Source organism: Talpa occidentalis, unplaced genomic scaffold (genome assembly GCF_014898055.3).
Source record: "Talpa occidentalis isolate TD23 unplaced genomic scaffold, MPIMG_talOcc4v2.1 talOcc4.12, whole genome shotgun sequence".
In the NCBI taxonomy this organism is placed as follows: domain Eukaryota; kingdom Metazoa; phylum Chordata; class Mammalia; order Eulipotyphla; family Talpidae; genus Talpa; species Talpa occidentalis.
The window spans coordinates 71,917,653-71,944,552 of record NW_023601212.1 but is presented as its reverse complement, the minus strand read 5'-3'; the positions used below and the strand labels follow the sequence as shown (position 1 = coordinate 71,944,552).

Here is a 26,900-nt window from a genome sequence, read left to right as displayed (position 1 = left end):
CCAGTTCAGAGCTAAGCTGGCAGCAATCGCAGTGAAAAGCTGAGCAGTGAAAACCACCAGTGAAAGCTGAGCAGCACAAGCCAGCAATCGCAGACCAGAGCAAGCAGCTCACCTCACTGGGAGTTACTGTAACCAAAAAAACAAGCATGATGCCATTCCACCCACCTGGTCACTGGAGGAAACATCTGGTACACAGCAGATGCCCAAGAAGTTCCCTCCCAAAGGAAACACATTTCATTGATTTCTACCAACTGCAGACAGATGCCCCTTGAGGGCAGTGACCAGAAACAACAAGCCCAAGGGCCATGGGCTGTCAAGGACTCTCATGATTACATCTCAGCCTGGCTGGTCCCTTCAGGGATCTAGACAGGTGGATAAGGGTGGAGCTGACTGGGAAGTGACTCACGGAGGAGACACAAGAGAGAATAGTGGGCCTGTTCCAAAGGGTCTGAAACACAGGGCAAGTGTTCCAGAAAAGGCAGCATGTTCAACACATGTGTGAGGGAAACGAGATGTGGGGAGTTGTCACCATCACACAGCCCAGAAAACCTCCACCTGAAAGGAGGACACAGAGTCCAGGTGAAGATGAGAGGAGAGGGTGAAGACCCACAGAGTCCCTGGTGAGGACACACAGCAGACAGCAAAGACATAGTCTTAGATGCAGAGCCCCCAGTGAGTGACCCCAGAGCCCACGGAAAGGAAAAGAGTCCACAATAAGGTCAAGGAGTTGCTGCAGCCACAGAGCAAAACCTCAGCTCTTCTGTCCCAGGTATGCTTGTTTTCCAGCCAGGTCCCTGGGTGGCCCCGTGTGCGCAGACACGAGCCCCGGGCCCATGTGCTATCTTTATCTTTGTAAGATAGAAGCTGCAATGAGACCTCAGTGGGGCTATTTTTATCTTGAAGAAGCTGCTGCCAAAGATCTAGCTCTGAGCCATTGCAGGACTGGCCTGCAGACAGGAACTACTCACAGGGACTCCCCATGTGCCCTACAGTGGAAAGGCTGGAGCCCATGCAAGGACCCTCACCCCCACCAGGTCTCTGGTCCCTTGCCTCTCTGCTCGCTTTACACGTGGGTTTGTGACAAAGTGTAAAAGAGGAAGCGACATTGCTGGTCAGTCATCTCACAGGCCCTTCCACATGGCAGAAGCAGACCCACTCATGCCTCCTGTCGGCAGTAGCCTGAGGGACAGAGAAGAGCCCTAGCCAGCATGAGCCATGCTTGTCATGGCTACAGAGCACACATGCAGGCAGGCAGCCCACATGGCCAGGCAGCCAACCCAGTGTTGGGGGCACTGATAGGCTATCAGGACAAAAGCTCCCACCCACTGATGCAACTGAAGCAGGTGGTACCTCTCCCAGACGAAGTTGCTCAGAGGGCCACAGTGGAGCATCCCGCAGTGGAGATCTGTGCAAGGTAGCGGTCCATCCTACTTGGCAGCCCTGGAATCTGTGGGCAGTGGATCTCAAAGTGTGTGCCTGGCAGCAAGAGCTGCAGCCCTGTCTAAGAACTTGTTGATAGTACACTGTTTGGGGCACTGTCCCTCTCCCTCACCAAGGAGACAGAACTTCTGGAGGAGGGCCCTATAAGATGTGTTTTTCCAAGTGCTCTAAGTGGTTTGGTGTGCACTAGAGTTTGAGACCCATCATTGCAGTGGTTTAATTTGAAACCAGAAAAGCAGATACTAATCCCAAATTTTCCGTATGAGTGACCTAAATGGTGGTGAGCAGGAGCTCTCAGGTTTCATGCCCCCGTAGAACACTGACTTAGACAACCACCCACAGGTGAAAATAGCAAATATCCATGAAAGTAAGAGCTAGGTTTGTTTTTTTTTTTTTTTTTTTTGAAACATAAACAAAATTGACAAACCTCTAGCTAGACTAAGAAAAAAAAGAGATGACTCGAATAAAATCAGAAACGAAAGAGGAGAAATTAGAGCTGACACCACAGAAATAGAAAGGCTCAGAAGAGACTATTATGAACAATTATACACTAACAAACTGGATGACCCAGAAGAAATGGAAAAAATCCTGAATACAACACAACAAGTGAATTACAAAGAAACAAACTCTGAACACACAAAAATAATGAGTAAGGAGATTGAAAGTATAATCAAAAATATCCCAATGGAAAAAAAATAACCAGGGTCAGATAGTTTTAAGGATGATTTTTACTAAACACTTAAAGAAGAATTAATTCCAATCCTTTTTAAGCTCGCCAAAAAATTGCATGGAAGAGAACATTTGCAAAACTCATTTTATGAGGCCAAAGTTTCCCTGATACCAAAGCCAAATAAGGACACTACAGAAAAGAAAGTTACAGGCCAATATCCTTGATGAATACAGATGCAAAAAATCCTCAGCAGAAGGCTAGATGGACTGTTAAAGATGGACTTTAACAGCATGTTAAAAGGATCATACTCCATGACCCAGTGGGACTAATCCATGGGATGCAGGGATGGTTCAACATATGCAAATCAATCAATATGATAGACCACGTTAACAGACTAGAGGATAAAAATACGATCATCTCAATAGATGCAGAAATAACATTTAACAAAATTCAAGATCCCTTCACAAACACTTTCAACAATTAAGTGCCGAAGGAATGTACTTCAACATACTAAGGGCCATATGTGACAAGCCTACAGCTCACATCAGATTAAATAGTGAGAAGCTGAAAGTGCTCCTCTAAGGTCAGGAATAAGACAAAGATGTCCACTTTCACTGTGTTTCTTCAGCATGGTATTACAGTACTAACCAAAACAATTAGGCAAGAAAAAGAAATAAAAGGCATGCAAATCAGAAAGAAGTAAAACTGTCACTATTTGTTGATGACATGATTTGTATATTAGAAAATCCTAAAGACTGCCAAAAAACCATAAAAACGAATCAATGAATTCAGTGAAGTTGCAGAATAGAAATCAACACACAAAAATAAGTTGTATTTCTATACACTAAGAGTGAAATAATCTTAAAAAATAGAACTATCATGTGATACAGTAGTTCCACTTCTAGGGGAATCCAAAAGAAATAAAATCGCTAACTTGGAGATAGCTGTGCCCCTATGTTCACTCCACATTATTCATGTTAGCCAAGATATGCAAACAACCTAAGTGACTGTCAATGGATTAAACTGATAAAGGAAGCATTTAGACACAATGAAGACTGGGCCTAAAAAAAACCAGACCCTGTCATTTGTGACAATATGGATGAACCCGGAAGACATGCTACCTGAAATAGGCCAGACACAGAAAGACAAGTAACATATGGTCTCACTTACGTGTAGAATCTAGTCTCTTAGATCTCAACTCTCTGTTTCAAGACTCTTCACTTTGCTTTTATCTTTTTTCTTACAGGAATCTAAGAAGTAAAAATCACAGAACCAAAAAGTAGAATGGTAGTTATCACAGGGGCTGGGGGTGGGTAGAAATGGAGAGATGTTAGTCAAAGGGCATAAAATTCCAGTTAGAAAGTGAATAGAACGTGGACACCTAAAGCACAGCATGGGGACTGTAGTTAATGATGTATTTTATACTTGAAATCTGCTAAGAGCAGATTTTGTGTTCTCACCAAAATGAATGTTAACTATGTGAGGTAATGTCTGTGTTAATTAGCTGGATTGTGATAATGATTTCACTACTATACATGTATCAATCATCGCATTGTGTACCTTAAATGTATACAATTTTGTGTTTGTCAATCACACTTCGGTAGGTTGTATCTCTACAAGCTTAATTATTGCACCTTTGAGGCATCATTTACCATCTGTAAAATGGGAATGTCATTCCCACCTCCCAGTGATGTTATGAGAATTAAACAAAATATTGTAAGAGTTGGCACAGCACTACAGCTCAACAGACACCACTGTGGTATGCTGAAAGGCGCCTCTGTCTGGAGTAGAGGTGGGACCAAACAGAAGGGCCTCTCTCATGGCTGTCAGCCCTGAGCTCTGGAGCAGGGCTCCCACTGATGCCGAGCAGGTTCTTGCTGCACTCCCTTTGCTCTCGCAGGGACTTGCTGCACCCCCTTTGCTCACGCCTGCACACTCAGACGTCATGCTCTTATACAGGGGCCTCCACGTGTCTAGGTTTCTGGTATTTTCTCCCCCTCCTCTCTAACACATTGCTGATCTTTTAACTCTGTTTCAAGACTTCTCACTTTGTTTTATCAGGCTTTTTATAGGAGCATCACCTAGTTCTTCCAATAAAAGCAACAAATAGATACATTTGTAAGAAAAATACCCTGGACTGACTGGTGAACACCCAGGGTTCAAGGCTGCTCCTCCTAAAGCCAAGTCACCCACGCAAGGAAAGGACACTGAAAGTTCTGTTCTGCGTCCCCACAAAAGCCACAGGGGGAAAGTGGGGGTGGAAGCATTAGATCGTCCATCTTTCCCTAAACTGGAAGTCAAAAATTATTTCGGATTCACTGCAATCTGAAATTGGGATTTTCCACAAACCTCCACGCAGCCAGCAGCACCATAATCTGTTTTAATTAAATAAATTGGAAAAACAAATCAGGCTGATATGTTGAATCAAGGTGGCATGTGCTGCATATTTATAGCTCCATCGACAGGAGGATTCATGACATATGCTACCAACTTCTGCAGCCGCTTTATTAACTGGAATAAATAAAATCCAAGCAAAATGGTACTAACTTCACCAGAGAAGGGCTACTGGGATTCTCCCAATCTCAATGCTTCCAGTTTATTTTACTGAAATGTTTTTGCCGGAATCAAAACGTGTTCCACATTAGAAACAACTGATTAAGCTAAATGGGTGAAATGCAAGGACTCTGGAAAGAAGTGAGGAGTTTCTAAATTCCCTGTGTCCTCACTGTGTGCCTCACACTCCCACCCCACCCCTGCCCATCCAGTGAACCAGGGAACAGGTAGGTCCAGTGGAGAGTAGTGTCCCTGCACCTGGAGAGGGTGTCTGCCACGTGGTGGCCAAATGCAGGACGTAGGACACTCTTGCCTGAGGTTAAGACTAGGCCCTGGGCAAGCCTGAAGTTTCTCCATTCAGCAGCAGGGTGCTAGGGATCCTGGGAAGAAGAGCTAGAACAGGGGTCTGAAAACTACAACCATACCTAACCTAGCCTTGCCATCTGCTTTTGCAAGTAACACTTTCCTGTGTCCATGGCTGCAGAGCCGAGGAGTTGGGACTAAGTCAATGTGGCCACACTGTCTCCAGGATTTACTACCTGCCCCTTCAGAGGCAAGTCTGCAAACCCCTGAATTTGAAGAAGACCTGAGGGGTAAGAACTGGGGTGGAATGATGGATCAAAGACTAGAGAGAGGCAGAGACAGGTAAGTGAGAGCAGAGGAGTGAAGACAAGACAGAACAGATAAGACATAAAGACAGGCCATAAGGAAAACAAGAAAGAAGGGGAGGCAAGACTGGAAATGAAAAGGGGAATATGTGTAGAGATAGGGAAAGAGGCAGAGAGGAAAGCAAATATTCCACAACCACTAGACCACCCCGAATTCCAACATGCTAATGACAGCTCCTCCCTCCCATCTCCCCTGGGCCTTCCTTTCAGGCCAGATACACTAGTTCAGCAGGCAGGGAAACACTGTTATCTGAGAGCTACTGGCTACACAGTCAACCAGGTGGGCTGCAAGGTGTTTTCCCAGCATGCACAGTGCTCTGTGGCTCTTTAAGACAAACAGGAAGAGTGACTTTGGGAGCTCATCATTAAGTGAGCGGTTCTCGGCTGCTCATCGTGAGCCGCCACAAGCCCCCCAGTCAGTGCTTGCAACTCGGCGAGTGACAGATGAGCTGTCTGGGAGGCACTAAGGAACCATTAGCAAACAAGCTCTATAAAGTTACGTAACTTCTAGTGTGTGTCAATATGTGATGCTCAACTAATAAACTTCTGACAGACAGCTTGAAGCAGCTTATAAAGCTGCTCTCCAAGTAGTTTTCAGAGCTTCTAATATATACAATGCTACTGCTTTACAAAACAGAAGTAGGAAGGCCTGCAGCTTCAGCATTAAGCCACTCTCTCTTGGAAGGTGAGGTCAAGCAGGGAGGACCCCTGGCTGTTCCCTTCCCTGGGGTGGCACAGAGGTCTACTTCTGCCAAACCCCTGCAGGCCCAAAGGAACAGGCCTTCTCCGAAAGTTGCTTGCAGGAGAGCCAAGGCTGGGAGGGTAGAACTGGGAAGGTAGAACTGAGGGCACAGATCCTGGCTGAGCTTAATAGGGCCAAGCAGCAGCAACTAAGGGGGAGGGTATGCCCCCATATCCTGGGCAAGAAGGGGGCCTGGGGCTCCTCTCTGAAATGCAACCCCACAGCTGAGACTGACACCCTTAACCTTTGGGACTGCCTGGAGAGAGCACATGTAAGGAGCAGGGCTGTGCCACAGTAAAGCCAATTCACAGTAGGGCCTGGTGTAGATCATGGCAGTGGACAACCGGGGGAGTAGGGGATGAGGAGGTGCAGGAGAGGATAGAGGGCAGCAGGAGGGAGGGATGCTATTCTTCTCCCAGCATAGGTTCCAAGAGAGGGTGCTGAAGGAGACAAGAGGGGGGTCTGAGAAAGACCCATGAGAAAGAACTAAGCGAGAAGTGGGGGGCTTACTGGGCACTGTCCCCATCCCATCCATCAGGAGCAGTTTGTCTGCTGCCACCTGGTGGAGGCTAGGAGGCACACAGTTCTCTTAAGGGAGTGGACTCAAGCCCTTACTGCAGAACTGGGAAGAAGACCAGGCATGACCCCCAGGGCACTGAAGGCCCAATTTCTACCCCCATTTCCCAAAGGGGAGGAGTTGCTGATTTCCTACACTAGGAGGCACTTAGCCCCTCTTCACCTGACTCCAAAGACTCCAAAAAGGCAGTCTGGCAGGCCTGGCTCAGGAACACCCTAGAGCCAGCCCCTCTGATCTTTGATCCTGCCCTCAGCCCCAAAAGAAGTTCAGGTCCAGGGGAGCTCTATGGAAGTAAAGGGGGTCTATTATGCAGGACATGGGTGTCGAGGACACACAGGGCAGTCGAAACCACAGTCGAAACCACAGTTTCGAAGACCCCAGGCAAGAAAGAGCCACAGCTCCCAGCCCCTTTGGCTCCCCTGGGATGGCCTTGCAGGAAGGGCAGGCCTCAGCTCCAGCAGTAGTGCCAGCATCCAGAGCATAGAGGCTGGGTTCCGGGGTTGCATCAAAGATGGGGGAATCTAGGGAATAGGAGCATGTGGGGGTCTCCAACCAAATACAAATCTAGGGTCAGTAGGACGTGGGTGAGTGGGAGGAAGCCAGCAATGGGCTGGTCTGCTTCTGGAGAGGCCCATCAGCACACATATCCAAGAAACAGTGGGGCAGTGGTGAAAGCCAGGACTGACAGAGCAGCCCTGTCACCCTCCTCTGCCAATGCCTCTCATCTGGAGAGGAAGCTGGGTGGTGGACTGCCACGGTGACTATCATGACAGAGGACAGAAGTCACTGAGCCTATGCTGTTCCCCACCTCTCTTAATTCTCCCCTAACTCCAACAGGTGGACAGGAAAGTCAAGTGACAGCTGCCACCTGCTGACCGCAGAAAGGAGAGAAGGGAGCCGGGGCAGTCCCCGGCACACCGGGCTGACTGTCCCCGTGCAGGCAGGCCTCAAGGGGAGGACAGGGAAATAAGAAGAAACGGCTCCTACAGGGGATGTCATGCTTCAAGCCTCAAGGCTGTGGGCCAGACCTGCAGGCCTTCTAGGTAAAATAGGGTGACACGCTAGTCCGTGAGTTTTGAGGTCACCAACAGCTCCTCATCACCCTGACATACAAAACACCAGAACATATGGCACTGGAGTTGCCCAAACTGCCAGCCTCATAATGAACCGATTAGAGTGCATATGGCACGCAGACAGGAGAGATCTCTCAACGTAAAAAATGCTGGGGACGACGGAAGGTGTCAGAGTCTTCCCTGCAAATCGCTCTTCATTAATGTTTCATACAGAGCCAAATGTGTTATAATAAAATGGCTATTAATGCACTTATATTTATGATGATTTCGCTCAGTGGAGTTGGAGTTAACCTTGCAGGGCAGGACTGCAGGTCCCACACGGCAGCACGAGGCCAGCATGGCGCAGGTCACAGCCCCATCCCGCACACTCACCTCCATCTCCGAGCTGTGGGCGTGCACCTTCTGCACCATGTCCTCGGCCTCACGCATGCGGCGAGTCAGCTGGGGTGAGTATTCTGCTGGGGTCAGCTCGCTGTCGTAGGACCCCAGGATGGCACGCATACCATCCCGCTCCTGTGGGCACAGAGGGCAACGTGGTCAGCCTGGGTGGGCAAGGGTGGTGATGTGATGCTGAGGGAACATGTGTGCCATTAAATGTTCTACCACTGAGTGGTACCCACCTGAGAAACACATAACAGAAGAGATCACACAGAGATAGGAGCAGGAATCAGGATCAAGTTTGGGGGACAGGCCTTCATATGGGCTCTCAAAGAGCCCAAGTGGAACACTCAGCAGTGTTTGGATTCACAGTGGCCTGATAGACTCCTCTGACTCTGTCCAGCAGTCCAAGACAGGGCCTTCTAGCAGCCCAAGCATGGCCTATTCCCAGTGATTTGGGGAGTTCACTCTGACTTCCCAGCATGAACCGCAGTGGGGTGCAGACCTACAGAGCTCAGAGAACCACAGACCAGCAGTGACTGCATGGTCTGCAGTGCGTGGGTGTGGGCACCCTTCCCAAAGCTGCTGTATCCCTTAGCTCAGCATAAGATTTCTACACCATTCCAGCCCATGTCCCAGGTCAGTATGACTTTCTGAGACCCATCAATCGGGCCCAGGGAAATACAAGTGGAAGGGTAATACACCAAGAAGCAGGTTCAAATCCCCATCTTCCCATGATTTCTGACCCGGCCTTTGACCTAGCAGCACTCAGAGCAAGTTTCCTAGCAGCAGATTCAGCAAGTGAGGAGAGATGCCTCTAAGCAAGGAGGTGGCAGATATCCCACGGTACTGAGATGCCAAATGCTTTGACATCTGCCTGGAGTTCTCTACAGGGCCTGGAATCCCCATGAGCCTGTCCTCTCAGGGAGTCCCGCCACGCTCATGGATGCCTGAGGCCACGACCCCAGGCCACAGGCTTGTCACAAAGCACCAGCCCGCCAGCAATCCTCAGTTTCTAAGGCAAAGGATGGGTTCACATAAAGAGGCAGCTTGGGTTGTAGGGAATGACATCAGAATGAACTCCTGGAGCTATACTGAAGTGCCCACTCAGTGTGCCTGCCAGAAATGGTCATTAAGGCCAACAGCCAGGAAGTCAGGGCCCTAGGAAAGACAGGAGACTTCTCTTAAGACACTCAAGAGGCCAGCAGGAAGGTCAGTGGAGGCCAAGGGAGCCCTGAGTTCAGAAACTGAGCTGCTCTGACAGGACTGTGTAAAGGGAGCACACATCCCAGGACAATGGTACACAGTCCCCTGTGGGCTGCCCACTGCCATCTCTCCTTCCTAACTCTGAGGCGGAAACCACAAGGATTAGTTTCTTTTGGCTCTAAATCTCAAGTTTGGATAAAGAAGACCTCGTCCCCAACAGCTCAAGGCACAGCTGAGGGCCAGCGCCCACCCTCCTGATCCCCCTATCACCCACCTCTACCTGCTGTCACCACAGACACTCACAATGGGCTACACAGAGAAAGTCAGAAAGCTGTCTTCAGAAAGCTTATAAGGCACTACTCTTCAAACCTTCCATACTGTATATGTCCTGGGGCTCTGTGACACATCTGCTCAGATTCAGCAGGCCTGGGGTGGGTACTCAGAGATGTTGATGCTGCTGGTGCAGAGGATACACGGGGAAGCAAGATAAAGGGTAGGTCCCATGAACTCAGTTCCCAGGAAGGTTTCTCTGAGACCCAGATGTAAAGCCCAGTCCTGTCCCCCTCAAGTTCGGTAAGCTGATGCCTGTGTCCTGTCCCTTTCTCATAAGCTGGACAGTCAGCCCATTGCAAAGGACAGCTGCGATGATCAATTCCACCAGATGAAAGAGCCAGCGCACCACCCTGTAATGAGATCCACAATGGCAGCAGATGATTTTATCCGTTTGGCAAAGAGACCTCTACACATTCACGGATCCCAGCAGACATTGGGACAGCTGCTGGAGACAGGCCAGTTCACCTTGGCACTGCCCTGCTCTGTGCACTGGACAGATAGCTCCCTCCCAACCAAGGTAGAGGTGTTTAGGGGAGCTGTAGGGACACCTTCACCAGCCCTGGTTCAAAAGCAAATTCACAGACCTGGGGAGCAAGACCTTGGGGTGAGACCTGGCAAGTAAGACCTGAGCCACCTCCAAGCAGGATCCAATGCCCCCTCCACTGAGCAGTCTCTCCCTGGTGCTTTCCAAGGACCCAGAGCCCAGGGAGAGACTCACCACTGCTCAGCCCCGACCCCTGCCCAAGCCCTACCATCGAGGAGGATGCTGGGGCTGACAGGAGCCCCCGAGTTTTCTCTCAAAAGTTAGCGCTCTCCTGTGCTCATGAGATCAGATATGGTCATCGCCTCAGCAAGGACTTCATAATTAGTTGATGACAAAAAATTCAATAAGTAAGAAATTAAAGTTACAAATCCAACTGGAACTGGTCACATACACATGGAAAATTTGTTTCCACAGGAAAGTTTATCGAGTGTCATAATTTTATTGAAATCCTATATCTTCCCATTGACTTTTATGGTTTGGAGCTGGTTACCAGAGTTATCATTACCAGAACATCGACATCATGCGAGGCGCGGGCAGGGGGATTTCCTTTCATAAACAAGCTGTAATTGTCTCCTTTATTGACCAATAAATCTTCAAAATGCTGCCTTTCACTAGGCTGCTCTTCTATTACACTTCCAGGCTAGCAATAGCTGGCAGAGAGGAAAATATAAAATTGAAAGTTTGTTGTTTGTACCTTTTAAAGAAATTGTTTTGTCATTAGTAGTAAAAGAGCAAGAACTGTTGCTGGTTTGCTTTGATAATGACTTTTTAATGAAGTTGCTTCATTTCCACCTGAGCAAATGCTGGTGATTAATCGCTGAGCAAATAGGCACCCAGTCTGTGCAGCAGGCGCCTCCACGATGCTCAGAGAGGGTCACTGCACAGCACTGTTTCCACTGAGCACCCCCCAAACCACATCGGCTTGTCACGTGACTAACCCAGCTCAGGGTGCAGTAACAGAGAGGACCACATGTGAAGATGGAACTGAGAGGTGGGGCTGGTTATGGAAGGAGTCCTGACCACAGGCCAAGGGGAATGGGGGTACAGGACTCGTCAAGGCCCAAGCCCTGCTGAGATCCTGCTCAGTCTTCACCAGCCCAGCCAGTTCTCCAGCCTGCCACAGAGAAGGTTGGACCCCACAGCAAGAGTTTGGGGTACTACTTGTCAGCCCCACTGCAGCCTCAAGGAGAGGGACCGGACTTGCGGGTCTTGCCTTACAGGCAGAGGCTCCCATGTGGGGTCACACAGGACTGGTTGGGCGGAAGGTCTGCACACATCCTGTGGGCCAGTGGCAGGTGTACCCATCACTCCTGGTCTCCAGGTCACCAGCTATAGCCAGGGAGTGCCAGCCAATGCCTAACTTAGCATGAGATGGGGCCATTCACTGAAAGAGGCAGCTGAGATCAAGCCTTGGTCACCTCTGGACTGACCAAAAGGGATGTTGGGAGAGACAGCTGGAGGTCCTCTCTCTGACTATGCCCATGTAGGGCAACAAAGAGGGCTGGGTAGGGGGGAAAAGAAGCACATTTTGAACCAGGCCACCACAGCCCTAGAGCCCCTACTAGGCTCTGTGAGGCAAAGACCTGCCTGTCTATGCCTCAAAGATGCTGAATCCACCCTCACTTCAAGTCCTTGGCTTTACTGATCTCCAGGTCTGGAAATTTCTTTCTCCTGAAATACATCTGGCCTCTCTCCTTCAGGTCATAGCTTTCCTCCCACCCCCAGCCACACAATCTAGTGCATTATCATATTATCTCTCCAACACTGCTCAGCTCAGCTCTGATATTATCTGTGGTATTGGTGATATGATCATCTTCTACAACTCAAGCTTCAGAAGGAGGAACCCTGAGCGGCATTCTCACTCCTGTCTCCCAGGGCTAGCAAATTCAGGGTTGATGGGGAGGTTCAAAGGAGGGAGGGTATGATTCCTGCATCAGGTAGAAGTTCTGAAAGACAGCATAGTGACCTACTAGCAGGAGAGATGTTTTCTGCACACTTAGTTTGATGTCAGGCCTTTAACTCCAAGATCCTTGGCTGTGGATGAACAGACAAAGATGTGGGCATGGAGAACAATGTTCTAGAACTACAAGGAAAATGAGAAAATCCCAGACAAGTGATAGAACTGAGTCACAGGCAAGAACACAGAAAGGTAGAGTTGTCCGCTAAGAGGATGTGTGCATGTATGAAATACATGTGTGCCTGCGTAATAAATGATCACTAGGTCACATCTTCTATGTTCCTGCCCCCTGGAATGTGGCAGGTGGGGGTGGGGGGGTCACATTTCTCAGTGCTTCTGAGGCAACAGGCTGGGTTCTACTGCCACAAAGAGCCCCTCTGGCAGCCCCTGTTGGGCGTGGGCCTCCCAGGAAAGGTCAGTGCATCAAGGACTGCCAGAGAGCTCCAGCTACTCCGGAAATCTGCTTCGTTCATTCATTTGTTACTTCATATGCTCACTGAAGCTTTACCCCAACCTGGGTATGAGCATGAAGTCAATCCCAGGCTAAGCTAGGAGGGAGCCAGGGGCCCAAGGATAAAGCCTGTAGCCTCCTATGGGCTGGAGAGATCATGACAGGTACCAGAAATTCTGGAGCGAAGACACAGAGACCTCAGGTGCCAGAAGGCTCCATACCCTATAGGTCCTGGAGGTTTTGGGAAGAGGCTGGGCATCCTGGACAGGCATCACTGGAGTGCGGCAGTGGGGCATTTGAATCACACTAGGCATTGTAAGCACCTAGCCACCCTCGTCAGAGGCAACAGTGGTGATTATCTTCACATCAGCAGGCCCTCCAAAGAGAGGCAACTAATTGCACTCTGAAGCACCCTCCCAAAGACACTGATGAACCCTATGGGACTAGTCAGAAGGCACCCCAGGCAGAGGCCTAGGAGACACGTGGGGTGGGGAAGATGCTCTCTGGCAATGGGCTGTTTCTGCACATACACTAGGACACCATGAAGACAGGACTGGTCCATTCAATGACAAACAGCACCCTGAGCAAGTCTGCCCTCCTGTAGGGTCACTGCAGGACACTCTATGAGAGCACAGAGGCTTCCTTCAGCAAAATCCAGAGCTCTAAGCCTTGGGTTTGAGCATGGGATAGGAAGAGCAGAGAAGAGCTGGGGAGTCATGAAGACAGGGATACAGGCCGCAGTCCTGAAGGCCTGGATCAGGACTGGTTGGGCCACACCACATCCAGAGAGGGTGAGAAGCCTACCACAAGTGTCCAACTGAGAATTCAGACTTGGAGGGAGACCAGCATTTCCAAAGGGGAGGAGACCTGGCTAGGCCCAAATGCTGGCTTAACACTGATAGCTGTGTGTCTGGGTAATTGGCCTCTTTGAGCCTCAGGATGCTCATGTGTGCAATGGAGAGAGCCAACTACATTAAAAAAATGTGCAACTATCATAATTTGCAAATGGTATGATACTATATATAGAAAGCCCTAGGACTCAATCAAAAACCTACTAGAGAAAATAAATAGAGGCAGGTCACACTCAAAAAGTGCTGCATTTTTAGATATAAATAATGAACAAGAAGAAATAATTCCATTTATAATCATATCAAAAAAGAATTAATTACCTAGGAATTAAGCAAGGAGGTAGAGAATATATACAATGAAAACTATGAGACACCATTAAAAGATATTAAAAGAACAAAACTCTTTAAAGAGACAGAAAGATGTGCATGTTTATGGATAGGGAAAATCAATATAGCTCAAAATGACTATTTACCCAAAGCAATATGTAGATTTAATGCAATTCCCACTAAAATTCCAATGATATTCTTCAAGCTAAATTTATACGGAAGCACAGAAAACCTCAAATAGTTAGAAAAAAGAAGAAAACCGAAGCATCACAGTACCTGGTTTTAAATATTATAAAACAACACTCATCAAAATACTGTAGTATTGAAATAAAAGACATGTAAATCAATATAACAGAATCAAAAGCCCAGAAATAAATCTACGCATATACCAATGCCCAATCTGTGACAAAGGGGCCACAACCACATAATGAAGAAAGATTCTCTTTAACAAATGGTGCTGGGAAAATTGGACAGACACGTGGAGAAGAATGGACTTAGATCACTCTAACTCAATACACACAAAAACTCAAAAGGGATGAAATAATTAGATATAAGAGCCACAACAATAAAATACATAGAAGTACAGGGATATGTCTCATGGGATCAATGATAGAGATGTTTTCAGGGATTCCACCCCTACAGCTAGGGAAATAAAACAAAAATAAACAACTGGGGCTACCTCAAATTAAAAAGCTTTTACACAGTGAAAGAAAATAATAGCAGATTAGAAGACATCCTACTGAATGGGAAAAGATATTCACTCATATGTCACATAAACTACCACAGGATTAATATCCAAGGTACACAAAGAACTCATTCAATGCCAGTAACAGCAACAACAAAAGCCCAAACAACTTAATTGAAAAATAGGCAGCAGATCTGAACAGACAATATTCCAAAGAGGATATGCAGAAGGTCAACAGACACATGAAAAAAAATGCTCATCATCACTTCAAATAAGGGAAATGCAAATCAAAATTATAATGAGGTATTATCTCACACCTGTGAGAATGGCATATATCAAAAAGAATCCCATCAAAAATGTTGGTGAAGATTTGGACAAAGAGGAACTCTTAATACACTATTGATGGGAATGTAAATTGAAGTCATTTTTGAAAGCAGTCTAGACTTAAACAATTAAAAATGGAAATACATACAATCAGCAATCCCATTTTGCATATGTATCCAAACAACATGAAATGACCACTGTGAAAAACTGTATGTTCCACAATGTTTACTGCAACATTATTTACAGTAGCTAGGATATGGAAGCGACCTAAGAGTAGATGAAGAAGATGTGGTATATATACACAATGGAGTACTATTCATCTATAAGGAAAGATCAAATAGTACCATTACAGGGAAATGGAACCTGAGGGGATTATACAAAGTAAAGTAAGCCAGAGATAAAGATGAATATTGGACAATTTCACATGTATGAGAAAGGAGACAAAGCAGATGAACTGGAAAAGCAAAATTGTTATAAAAGCAGAAATTTCAATGTTTGCAAGCTTATGAGAGAGGAAGGAGGTAAAAAATATCAAAGACCCTAAACAAACTATGCTAATAAACACTTTAAATGTAAATGATCTTATGCCAATTAAAAGAGACTGTCAAATTGAATTTAAAAGTGATCCAATTACATGTTGTCTATAAGAAACCCTCTTTAAATATAGAAACACAGATAAAATTAAAAGTTAAGGAATGGAGAGAGAAATGATATTCTAACCTCAATCAAAAGGAAACAAGGGTCATTTTATTAATTCAGGCAAAGCAGACTTCAGGACAAAGAAAGCTACCAGGGATAAAAAGGGACATTACATAACAATAAAGGGCTCAATACTTCCAGGAAGACATTACAATTCTTAACCTGTATGTACCTAACAACAGAAGATCAAAATGTCTGAAGCAAAACCAATAGTACTATAAAGAGAAACAAGTGTATCACCTAGTACAGTTGGTGACTCCCACACCTCTCTATGAGTAATTGACAGATCCAACAAGCAGAAAATCAGTATGAACAGTTGAACCAAAGAGTATCATCAATCAACTGGATCTAATAGACACTGATAAAATACCTCATCCAACAGCAGCTGGACTCACATTCCCCTCAAGCTCACACTGAACATTTATCCAAAAGACCACATCCCAGACCATATAAAATACCTGAACACATTTAAGAGAACATGAAACATACAAAATGAGCTCTCAGGGCACACTGGAATTACTGGAAATTATATTAAAAAAATAGCTGCAAAATCTCCACATTTGAGGGGACTTTTGAATTACCCATGGATCACAAAAGAAGTCAAGAGAAATTTGGAAAGGTTTTAACAGGATGAAGATGAAAGAACGGGTGAGGGAAGGAATGAAAGTACAATTTGCCAAAATTTGTGGATGTACCACAAGCAGAGCTATAACACTGAATTCAGTTTTAGAAAAGAGAATCTAAAATCAGTGATCTAAGTAAATTTCCATCTTAGGAAACTAAAGAAAGAAGAGTAATACATGTCTAAGAGAGAAGAAAACACAATAAAACTGGTTCTTGGAAAAGCTCAATAAAATAGATAAACCTACAGCAAGTTAACCAAAAAGAGAAGAGAACATACAACTCTAAATAAACTGAGGACAACTAATAGAAGAAATGAGAGAGGGGCCATTACTACTAATCTCTAGAATGTTAAAAAAAATATATTATAAATAACTTTATACCTAGACATTTGATAACTTAGATGAAAAGGATCAATTCCTGGGCCTCCCCGGTGGCACAGCGGTTGAGCGCTGGGTTGCGAAGCTGCCCGCGGCCTCTGCGGCACTGGTTCGATCCCCGGCTGCTCCTCGGCCACAGGAGGAGGGTCCCGCATGGCGCGCAGACCTCTCCTGCCGCCCGCTGCTCCCCTCAGCAGTGTACTTCGGTCCTTCTGCCTGTTCTGCTCCCCGCTCTGGCTCTGGTGAATTCTCTCACCCTCCCGTGCTTCTGACTGTACCCAGTGCATGTATAAACAAACAAACAAACAAACAAATAAATAAATGAAAATACATGCCTCTTTAAAAAAAAAAAGAAAAGGATCAATTCGTTAAAAGACACAAGCTATGAAAATTCACAAGAGGAGAAGGAGAAAACCTGACTAGGCCTATATTTTTGAAAGAAATTGAATTAATAATTAATAACCTTCCTAAAAAGAAAGTACCAGACTCAGATGGTTTCACTGGTAAATTCTATCAAATATTTAAGCAGGAAATGATACCCATTCTCTATAATCTCTTCCAGGAAATGCAAGAGTCAAATTATTTCTGTATGTTGCTGTATTACTGGATACAAGACATTATGTATTTCTCAAAACCCATAAAACTAAATAATGCAAAGAGTGAGCCATAATGTAAACAATGGACTTTAAGTAGTGATAATGTAGTAACAACAATTATTACAAATATACCAAACTAATGCAAGACATTAGTGTTAGGCAAAACTGTGGGGTGATTAAATAACATGGGATCTCTATACTGTCTTCTAAACTAAAAACTGTTCCAAAAACAAAACTTAAGCATTAAAAAATAATTTCATATATAAAAGACATTTATATAATCCTCCTCCAAAACAAAACAACAACAAAGAAATAGAACTGGAGGAGAAGAGTGGGAAGAAGAGGAATTAACTTCAAAAATTCCAGAGTAAGACTGACAACTCTTTTTTTTTTTAACAGACTCAACAGAAGTCAAAAGACAATAGACTGATAAACTCAAAGATTGTAAGTAGGAAACCAACAGTCCAGAATTCTATACCCAGCAAAAACAGTCTTAAAAAATAAAAGCTTAGGGCCTCCACGGTGGCGCAGAGGTTGAGTGCTGGGCTGCAAAGCTGTCCGCAGCCTCTGCAGCGCCGCTTCCATCCCTGGCCGCCAGCGAGGGTCCCACAAGGCGTGCAGATCTCTCCTGCTGCGCCCGCTGCTCCCCTCAGCAGTGTACTTCATCAGTCTGCCTGTTCTGTTCCCTGCTCTGGCTCTGGTGAATTCTCTCACCCTCACATACTTCTGACTGTACCCAGTGCTTGTATAAATAAATAAATAAATCTTTAAAAAATAAAATAAAATAAAATAAAAGCTTAATAAGTACACTTCACATTAAGACAATTCCTCTGTGGCAGAGCTACAACAAAGTTAATACTGACTTACATTCTGCAAACAGAAGAAAAATGATCACAGGTGGGTGTTTAGATTTCGGGTGGTAATGAAGAGCAATGACAAGGGGAACAAATATATGCAAATATAAATAAACATGAAAACAACAGTAATAATAATATCTCTTCAATATAAAGATGAATGTGTAAATAAAAATAGCCTCTGAGAGCAAAAGGGCAAAGAAAAGGGCAATGTTTCAAGGCCCTTTAATTATCTAGAAGAAATAGAAGTATTAACTTTTGCTAGACTTTGATAAAGAGTTTATGTTATAATTACCAAAATAGCTACTGAAAGTTACATTAAAACATGCATACCTACAAGATAATGAGGAAGGGAAAATGTTTTATTCTACAACTAAGTATAAAAAGAAAGAACAAAAACAGGTGAAAGGCAAATAGTGAGATGTTTAATTTAAATGTCAACTTAACACTAAATGCACAAAACACAACTATATTAAATGCATGAAGATGCTCAGAGTGAACTGAAAAAATAAAACCCATTTCTAAGCTGTACTTAAGAGCCACAGCTCCAGCAATAAGGTTCAAAGCGAAAGGCAAAAAAGTAAAAGGTGCAAATGCTTATCTATAGTAATATCACACAAAGGGGATATACAGATCAAAAGAATCCACAGAGATGAAGAATATTCACAATAATAAAAGGCTAAATTGATCAGGAAGACAATAATTTCCAATTTAAATGACCTAATAAAGTGGTCAAAGATAAACTGCAACAAATTGACAAAATTAAAAGGAGAAATAGAAAAGTCTACAATCAAACTGGGAAATTTCAGTACAACTCTCTCAAGAACTCGGAGGAAAGAGAGAAACACCACTACGAATACAGAGCCAGTGGACAGTACAACTAACAACACATACAAAGACTGAGACAAAATCCTGTCCAACAACTGCAGAGTACCTGCTACTTCAAGCATGCACAGCCCTTGTACAAAATCAGACTTTCCATGGGGTCAGCAAATTTCAAAGGACTGATGTCATTCAGAGGACAGTCTCTGAACACAATGAAATTGAGCTAGAAATCAGTAATTTGACTAAAAATTGTGAAATGTTTGGAAATTTATCTCTGAATAATCTATTGGTAAAAAATTATAATGGAAATCAATATTTTCAACTGAATGGGAAAAATATATCAAATCTACAGTATGTATCTAATTTTATAGCCTTAAATGCATAGAGGAGAGGGGCCCACCCCCCAAATCACCTAATCCCCTACAACTTGAAAAATGAGAACAAGAACATCAAATCAAATCTAAAGAAGGAAGGAAATAGTAAGTGCAAAAATAGATGTTAATAAAATAAAATACATAAGGTACTGCATCAATAATGGCCAAAGGTGGTTCTAATATAATTGATAAATTTTTGATGAGAGAGATCAAGAAAGAGGGTAAATAAATAACCAAGTAACAATATTGAAAAAGATATACTAGATCATAAAAATAATAAACATAACAGGATAGATATCCTGAATAACTAAACAAATTTAAAAGTTTAGATAACATAGTCTTTAAAAAACAAAGCTTATTATACATAACTGAATGGAAAAGAAAATCTGTATAGTTTCAAAACTATTGATTAATATCAAACCCCTAATTTAAAATCTCCCAACGTGAAAACTACTAATGCCTCAATCAGTGAATTCTACCAAATCTTTGCCAAAGATATATTACCAGTTTACACAAACTATTACAGAATAAAAGAAAAAGAGAACTTCCGAACATTTTATTAAGCGAGAAAAACTGTGATACCAAAACCTGGTAAGGACCTTATAAGAAATGAAAATTACTAGACAAAGTCACTCTTAAAAATAGATGCAAAATCTCTAAACTACATGTTAGCAACCCCCAAAAAGTGTTACTTACAACAGAGAATCCACAGACAAGTTTGTTTATTCTTGAAATGCAAATTTTGTTTAACATTTGAAAATCAATTGATTTAACTCTCCACATTAACAGAATAAAGAAGAAAAAAATCATAAGACTATCTCAATATATGCAGAAAAGCATTTGATTAAAATTCAACCTCTACTCCTGATTAAAGCAATAAAACAGAAAAACCCTTTTACAGATAAGGAATAGGAAGGGAACTTTTGTAATGTGATAAAGATTTCCTTATTTTGTTGTCTTTCTATTATCTTTAACAGTGAAATGTTAAAGATTGAGAAGGAAACAAATACCAGCCATCAATACTACCAATACTACCAATAAACCCTATTGAAATTCTGCCCCAAAAAGTATTGGAGATCCTAATAAGCAGAATAAGGCCAAGGGGGAAAAAAACACATAAAAGTATACCAATTGGGCAGAAATTAAAACTATTATTAGCAAGTGACACAGCTTTAAATATAGAAAACCTAATCTACAAATAAATTGCTAAAATAATTAAGTTTATAATGTTGCTGAATCAGTCAATAATTAAAGTTCAATTCTATTTCTATTTCTAAATACTAGCTAAAATAGAAATTTTGGGGGAAAAAAACAAGATTTCTACTCAGTAAACTTTACAAAACATTATTGAGAGAAAATAATCTAACACACAGAGGCATGTACCATGTTTGTGGATTAGATTTTAAATTATAAAGATGTTATTGTATTCCCAGTAAGAATCTCAGCGGGGTTACTGGTGGAAATCAATAGACTGAGTTGAAACCTGATATGCAAATACAAAGGGTAGTGATCACCCATGGCAACACTGAAGAGGATGAAGGGGTGCATCCTCTGTCAGGTAACAGCGTTCAGAAACAAATCAATAAGTAGAGGGACAATTAGTTTTAGGATGTGTGCAGTACCTCGGGGCAGTGGGAGAGGACAATTTTTTCATCTGGACATCCACTAGGTAAAAACTGAAGCTTACCACAACACAACAAAGCTTCCCGTTGTGAAGTTAAATGTGAAAAAGCAAAACAATAAAGAAGATAATACTGAATTATACATCAGTGACCTTGGGTAGGTGAAGGTTTCTCAAACAGGATACAAAAGGTAACAGCCATAAAGGAATTTTTAAATGGATGAATTAGATCTCAGTAGAATGAAGAACTTTGATTTAAAGAGAGTGAAAAACAGCGACATTGAGATAGAAAATACTGGCAATATAAATAGCTAACAAATGGCCCAAATCCAGAAAACATAAGGAATTCTTACAAACCAGAAAGAAAAAGACAGAGGAAAGAAAAGTAGGCAGTGATTTGATAGGAGCTTCACCAAAGTGAATCTCCAAATGGCCAATAAAGACATGAAGAGCTGTTCAACCTCACTAGTACTCTGGGAACACACCAAGAGGTAGGATCCACCCACCCCGAACAACACAAAGTTAAACAAAGACATTGAATAAGGATTTGACCCAACAGGCACACTCCCAGTAGGTGTGTAGACTGTCACAAGCACAAGTTGCTGGACACCAAACTATAAGGGTGACACATGACAGATTATGATCCCACAGAATTCCCAGGTGCAGACAGAAATTCATATCATGTGCACTGAAAGACAAGTGAAAAAATGTTCATGGCAACATTACTCACAATCTCCAGAAATAAACTCTTACACAGTCAACAGTGAACAATACAATATGGTATACTCATAAAACAGAAATGAAGTAACTGTGTGGAGCAAGTGTTACTAAGCCAACAACCACATGCAAAAGATTACATAATGTAGCATTCCATTTATTCAAAGTTCAAAACAGGTAAAACTACAGTGTTAGAACCTTTTAGGTGTTAGAACCTAAAAGGCATTCTATGGGGGCGAATATGGAGAAGAACTTGAGGCGGGCTCTCTGGGCACATGGTCACAGCCCTTGGTCGGTGAGGTGATTATGCCACAGAGTGATATTACAACTCCCTGACTTGCGCTCTTAGCACAGAGTGCTTTCTCTGTGCACGCTATACTCGAAAGATATCCTGTGACTGTTGTGACTGTAAAGTCACACAAACAGCTCATCAGAAAAAAACATTCTGAGCAGAGATCAGCTAACTGTCTACCAATCATGGATCTAATCATGGATCTATGGAAGATCCAATCATGGATCTCCAAGCCCAGAAGCCAGACAGGAATGGAGTAGGAGAGGCAGAAGATGTTGGACAGCGACAGGCAGCAGCAAAGCCGGAGGGAGGACTGTGGTTAACCTTAGCTTTCAGCACTTAGATTCAACTGAGCCCCATCACTTAGTAAAAAAGTGGTAGGGGTTCGACTCAGGGAGTGCTGAATGTCATGCTACACAGTCTGGAAAAATGGGGAGCCCTGGATGTTTCTGGGCAAGGAGTGATGCACATAGTGATACTAGATTATCTGGGAGTTGTGTTAACAATGAAATCAGACACTGGAAAGGAAAAAGATAGAGCAGAAAAAAATTTTTAAACCCATGGGCAGAAACAAGATCAAGATTATCCCCACAGGTAAGCCCTGGGAAATGATTTTTTACCCAAAGCCCCCCGTTCTTCCTGAGAAAATGCAGTGTCATAGGCCTGGGGTCTTCCAGACAGTTTACCCCAAATTCTCCCCAGAAGCAAACAAATCTCACAAGTGATTCACATGGCTCACTGGAGTGGCCACCGCATGAACCCATCTTGCTTCTCCAGGGAACTCTGGCCAGAAGAGAGGGACCGAGAAATGGAGTAAAGTGGAAAGAAACAGCCCATGAGTCATCCTCCACCCTACGTTCTATTAGCAAAAGATACACATTTGAAAAGAAGGGGGAAAGGCTCCCAGATATTGCAGTTTAAACCCAGGTTTGAGGGAAAAAAAGGTTCTATGACAGAAGTTTTCAGAGTAGTCAAAACTCATTAACTCCAGTTAATCAGGTAAAAAGGCCAGTTCAATTGATGAGGAATGAATTAGAGGATAATTTTACCAGAATGCATTTCTATTAGCTCGCGTACAGTAATTGGAATCAAGTGTTACCGAGTGCATTCCTTGCTTCGCCCCTTTACTAAGAGGAGGCTAATTTAGAACAGACTTGCCACTTGTCTGCAGCAGTCAGCTGCTTGTTGAACATAGTCCCCCAGGATAGTCTCGGTGCCACAGCTCGGGAGGGGTGGAACTTCAAGGAAAAGGCAGTGTGACTTTTTAAAAAGTGATGGAAACTATTCATCTGCCTAAAAATGTTTCCATAACAAACCAGACAGGCTCTGGTCAGAGCAAACTGAGGACAAGGAGAAATGTTAACTCTATCTCACAAGCTGGGTCATGGTAACAGGCATCAATGCTCCTGTTGGAACGTGGGTGCCAAGGGACGGGGGGGTGTACAGCTGCCATGAAATGTCCATATTGTCTTCTACTCTCCACCACCTTATCTGGGGCCTCCTGTGCTGCTGGGTGCCTGCTCACCGGGCCTGCCAGTAACATGCGATGACGTGGCTTTCCGCCTGAATCTGATTTTCCTTCCTCTTCATTTTCTCAATTTCCACCACCCTCCTTACTAGATAATATTTTCTGACCAACAAAGCAAGTCTACTGTTTGCTGAGCTCTGCTTCTGCTGGATCACCAGACTCAAAAAGACCTGTAAAAGACAGAGCCATAGCCCCAGAAGAGGGAAGGGATGCTGACCCAAAAAGGATCATCTGTCCAGGCAGCAGGAACCCAAGGGCCAGGCCTCAAAATGTTCCTATTTCAGGGCCTCCCTGGTGGCACAGCGGGTTGAGCGCAGCGCTGCGAAGCTGTCCGCAGCCTCTGCAGTGCTGATTTGATCCCCGCTGGTCAGGGAGATACACACATGGCATGGCAGACCTCTCCAGTCTCTCCTGCCGCTCCCCTCAGCAGTGTATTTCAGTCAATCTGCCTGTTCTGTTCCCCACTCTATCTCTGGAGAATCCTCTCAAGCTCCCATACATCTGGCCTGTACCCTTGTTCTTGTATGCATGAATAAATAAATCTTTAAAAAAAAATGGTTCCTATTTCATTCACCTGCCCTATACCCACACCACACACCCAAGGGCCGAGGACAGGCCTGTGCCCTCCCTCACAGGACAGCTGCCTTAGCACTGCCTCTGACTCCACGTCACTCCCCCTCTTCCACTTTGCCGTGGAGGAGAACATATTACCTCCTGCTCCTCAGACAGGGGGAGACCATGTCACCCCCACCACCTCACTGTGGGGGCAGGAGGGATGAGCAAGCTGCTCTGTGCTTCGCACCAGCAAGCCATGTTCTTGCAATTTCAACCTCCTGATAAAAAAGCTCTACAACACCTATTGTAGGAAGGAGTGGGAATCAATTGAGATTTCCCGAAGCAATTTCACTTAGACTTCACACTGCTCTATTACAAATTCCATTTCATTTATGTGAGCTGTATAATGCGCTCCCAGCCTCCCATCTAGCCAGCACTGAGCGTCCTGACACAGTGCCTCCTCACACTTGCACTGCCAGCGTGGTGCCACCTTAGAGAGCAAGAAGGTGCCAGGACTGCCAGCAATTATCCTCTCTGAAGAGGGCCATGTAGTGTGTAGATGCCACACAGGTCTGGAGGGGCCAGAGGCCAGTGCAGCGTGGCTCTGTGGTGAGAGGAAGAGGAACAGTAGCATAGGGACAGACAGCTAAAAGCGGTCAAGCTGCTCTCCAGTCAGCTGGCCTAGCCCCTCGCTCAGCATCCATTTCCTTGTCTGTAAACCAGAGGTTGAATCAATGGACTTGGTGCAGCATGGTTCACAAACATTGCAATATTGGACCGTCTGATGGCTTCACTGAACCATGATTCAAAGGCAGGTCACATCCCATGCGTAAGGTGTCCGCACCCTGCACAGGACCTACACTAACAACATTCGGTAAATACTTGTTCAGCTGAAAATGAATAAATGAAACACTTAACCTATCAGTCCTCAGAACTACATGTGCGGCAGGCACTGGAGCGTGTGCCTTCCCTCTCTCTCCTTGCCTCCACGCTCTCTCATTCTCTCCTCCTCATTCTCCCTCGCTTGCTCTCTGATGAGAAAATGGAAGATGAGAGGCAGCCTAGGAGCTGAACCCAGGTCTGTGGGCACAAGTGTGAGAAATCAGTTGCTGCACCAGCAGGCAGGCTGGACACTCAGAAGGAAAGGCGCTGTATGAAGCTAGGATCAAGCACGACCATCAGCTCAAGTGCCCACTGGACAGGATGGCAGAAAGAGAACAGGCAGCAGTGGTGGTCAAAGTCTTCAACACTCAAAGATTTAGAGTTCTCCAGACTCCAAATCTCAGGGAATGCATGGCAGGACCCAAGCAGCACTAACTAATTTGAAAGGTGACTCCTTGAATTAGAAGGTCAAGTGCCAGAGGGAGTTCTGTCACCCTCCTACCCCCAGGGAGCTGACCAGAGGTCAGCAGGTGGACTTCCTTTGCCAGGGCCTCCTTCCAAGAATCAAATTGCTGACCAGGCCAGAGATTCACAGGAGGAGGTCTCGAAGCATGACAGGTAACAACTGGGAAGATCTCCCATGCAGCCTGTGCTGCCTCAAGTCACAGGCCAGAGTCCAGCACACCACTTTCAGCTGCAGCCCAGGATCAAAGCCGCCTGTCCTGGATTAGGCTGGATTAGACACTCAAGGAGAGGTCCTGCTCTGTAGGGTCTGTCAATGCATCCTGTGTTCCACTTTCAGGCCAAGCAGCTCTCATTCTTGAGGTGACAACTGGGGCCCAGGATTCTTTATGAGGCACCCATAGCACCTAGAGGACAGGGAGCCCAGGTGCCAGCCATCACCCCCCACCCACATGCAGCTTCTACCCGCCTGAGCTGAGACTTGAGGAACTTGAGGAACAGAACTACCCCAAACAGAGAAGTGGTGGAAGGACAGAGAAGGCTACTCACATGAGAAGCAAAGGCACTCCAGCTGAACTGATTACACAAGCACATGGTGGAATCGCCAAGTCAGGGAGTAGAGGAGGAAGGAGAGGCTGCCCAAGTTGGCCCTGGTCTCCTGTGTGGAGCATCCATGAAGATGCATCCCATGAAGATGCTGCCACATGGGACAGGGAAGAGCCCCCAGGTCATCCTCATCTTGTACAGCAGATAGGAGATATCGTAGGGCAGTATCCCCCAAGCTCAAGGACCCTCCCTCCTCAATTCTCTCCCGCTATGAAGACAGGCAGCAGGGCAGGTGTGCAATGGGAGGCTGGCCAGGATACAGGCATGGTCTAGGGTGTGCTGCTTTGGAGATCTGACTGAAGGCTCCTTGCGACTACTTCCTCCTACAAGGACAGAACACAGAAGACAAACAGACGCACAGGCCTCCCACACAGGCAGCAGACCACATGGAGGTGAATATACAAAACTTCCACTAATACCAACTATAATAAATGCAGACTGGGGTGCTGCTGTTTGAGGTGGTACACTGAGTCTGAGTCTGCTCACATAGTGAAGAGCAACCACAAGGGGTCCACTGTGCAAAGTGACTTTGCTAGTACTCTAACGGCCCAACCTGGGGGAAGCTGACCTTCCCTCTTTACATTTTTCCTCCCCTTTGCAGAGGGGCTGGACTCTGGAGTGTAGATCTGGTTCTAGTCTGGCAAGATTTCATGGGCAAGTCACTGAATCCTGGGAACTTCTTCCTTCTTTTTAGGAGCACATTTTCTGAGAAGAGAATGTAGTCAGTGAATGCAAAGAATCTCTGGGCCACACCAACTGCTGTGGGAGTGCCACTGTGACCCACAGTAGCTACATTCACAGAAAGGACTGAGGACTTTTCCAGCAACCACCCAGGAAGTCATGATGAAAGGCAATAGCAAGAATCACACTCACCTCCTCAAAATGCCTCTCCTGCCCTTAACACAAAGGTGGTGCTGAGCCCACTTCAGTGTTAGCTGTTGGAGCTGCTGCCAATCCCATGTGAGAACGGGCCACAGCGAAGCAGCCACTGCAAAAATAGCCCTTGTCAAACACAGCCATCTGTCACAGGTCAGCAAGAGAGGACAAGGAGGGAGGAAGTCTGCATAGGACCAGGACTGCTGGTAAAGTCATAGGAAGGTGCAGTCTTTCCC

At 44.9% G+C, this 26,900-nt stretch overlaps 1 protein-coding gene across 2 annotated transcripts in view; it reads right to left on the bottom strand.

Moving 5' to 3' along the window:
• The window catches only part of MAD1L1 (mitotic arrest deficient 1 like 1), a 358,952-nt gene that overhangs the window by 158,920 nt on the left and 173,132 nt on the right, over positions 1–26,900 (bottom strand). For both annotated transcript variants that reach the window (XM_037506710.2, XM_037506712.2), the window contains exon 12: positions 8,096–8,236. In XM_037506710.2, coding sequence (XP_037362607.1) covers positions 8,096–8,236 — 141 coding nt within the window. The remainder of the gene's footprint in view (positions 1–8,095; positions 8,237–26,900) is intronic.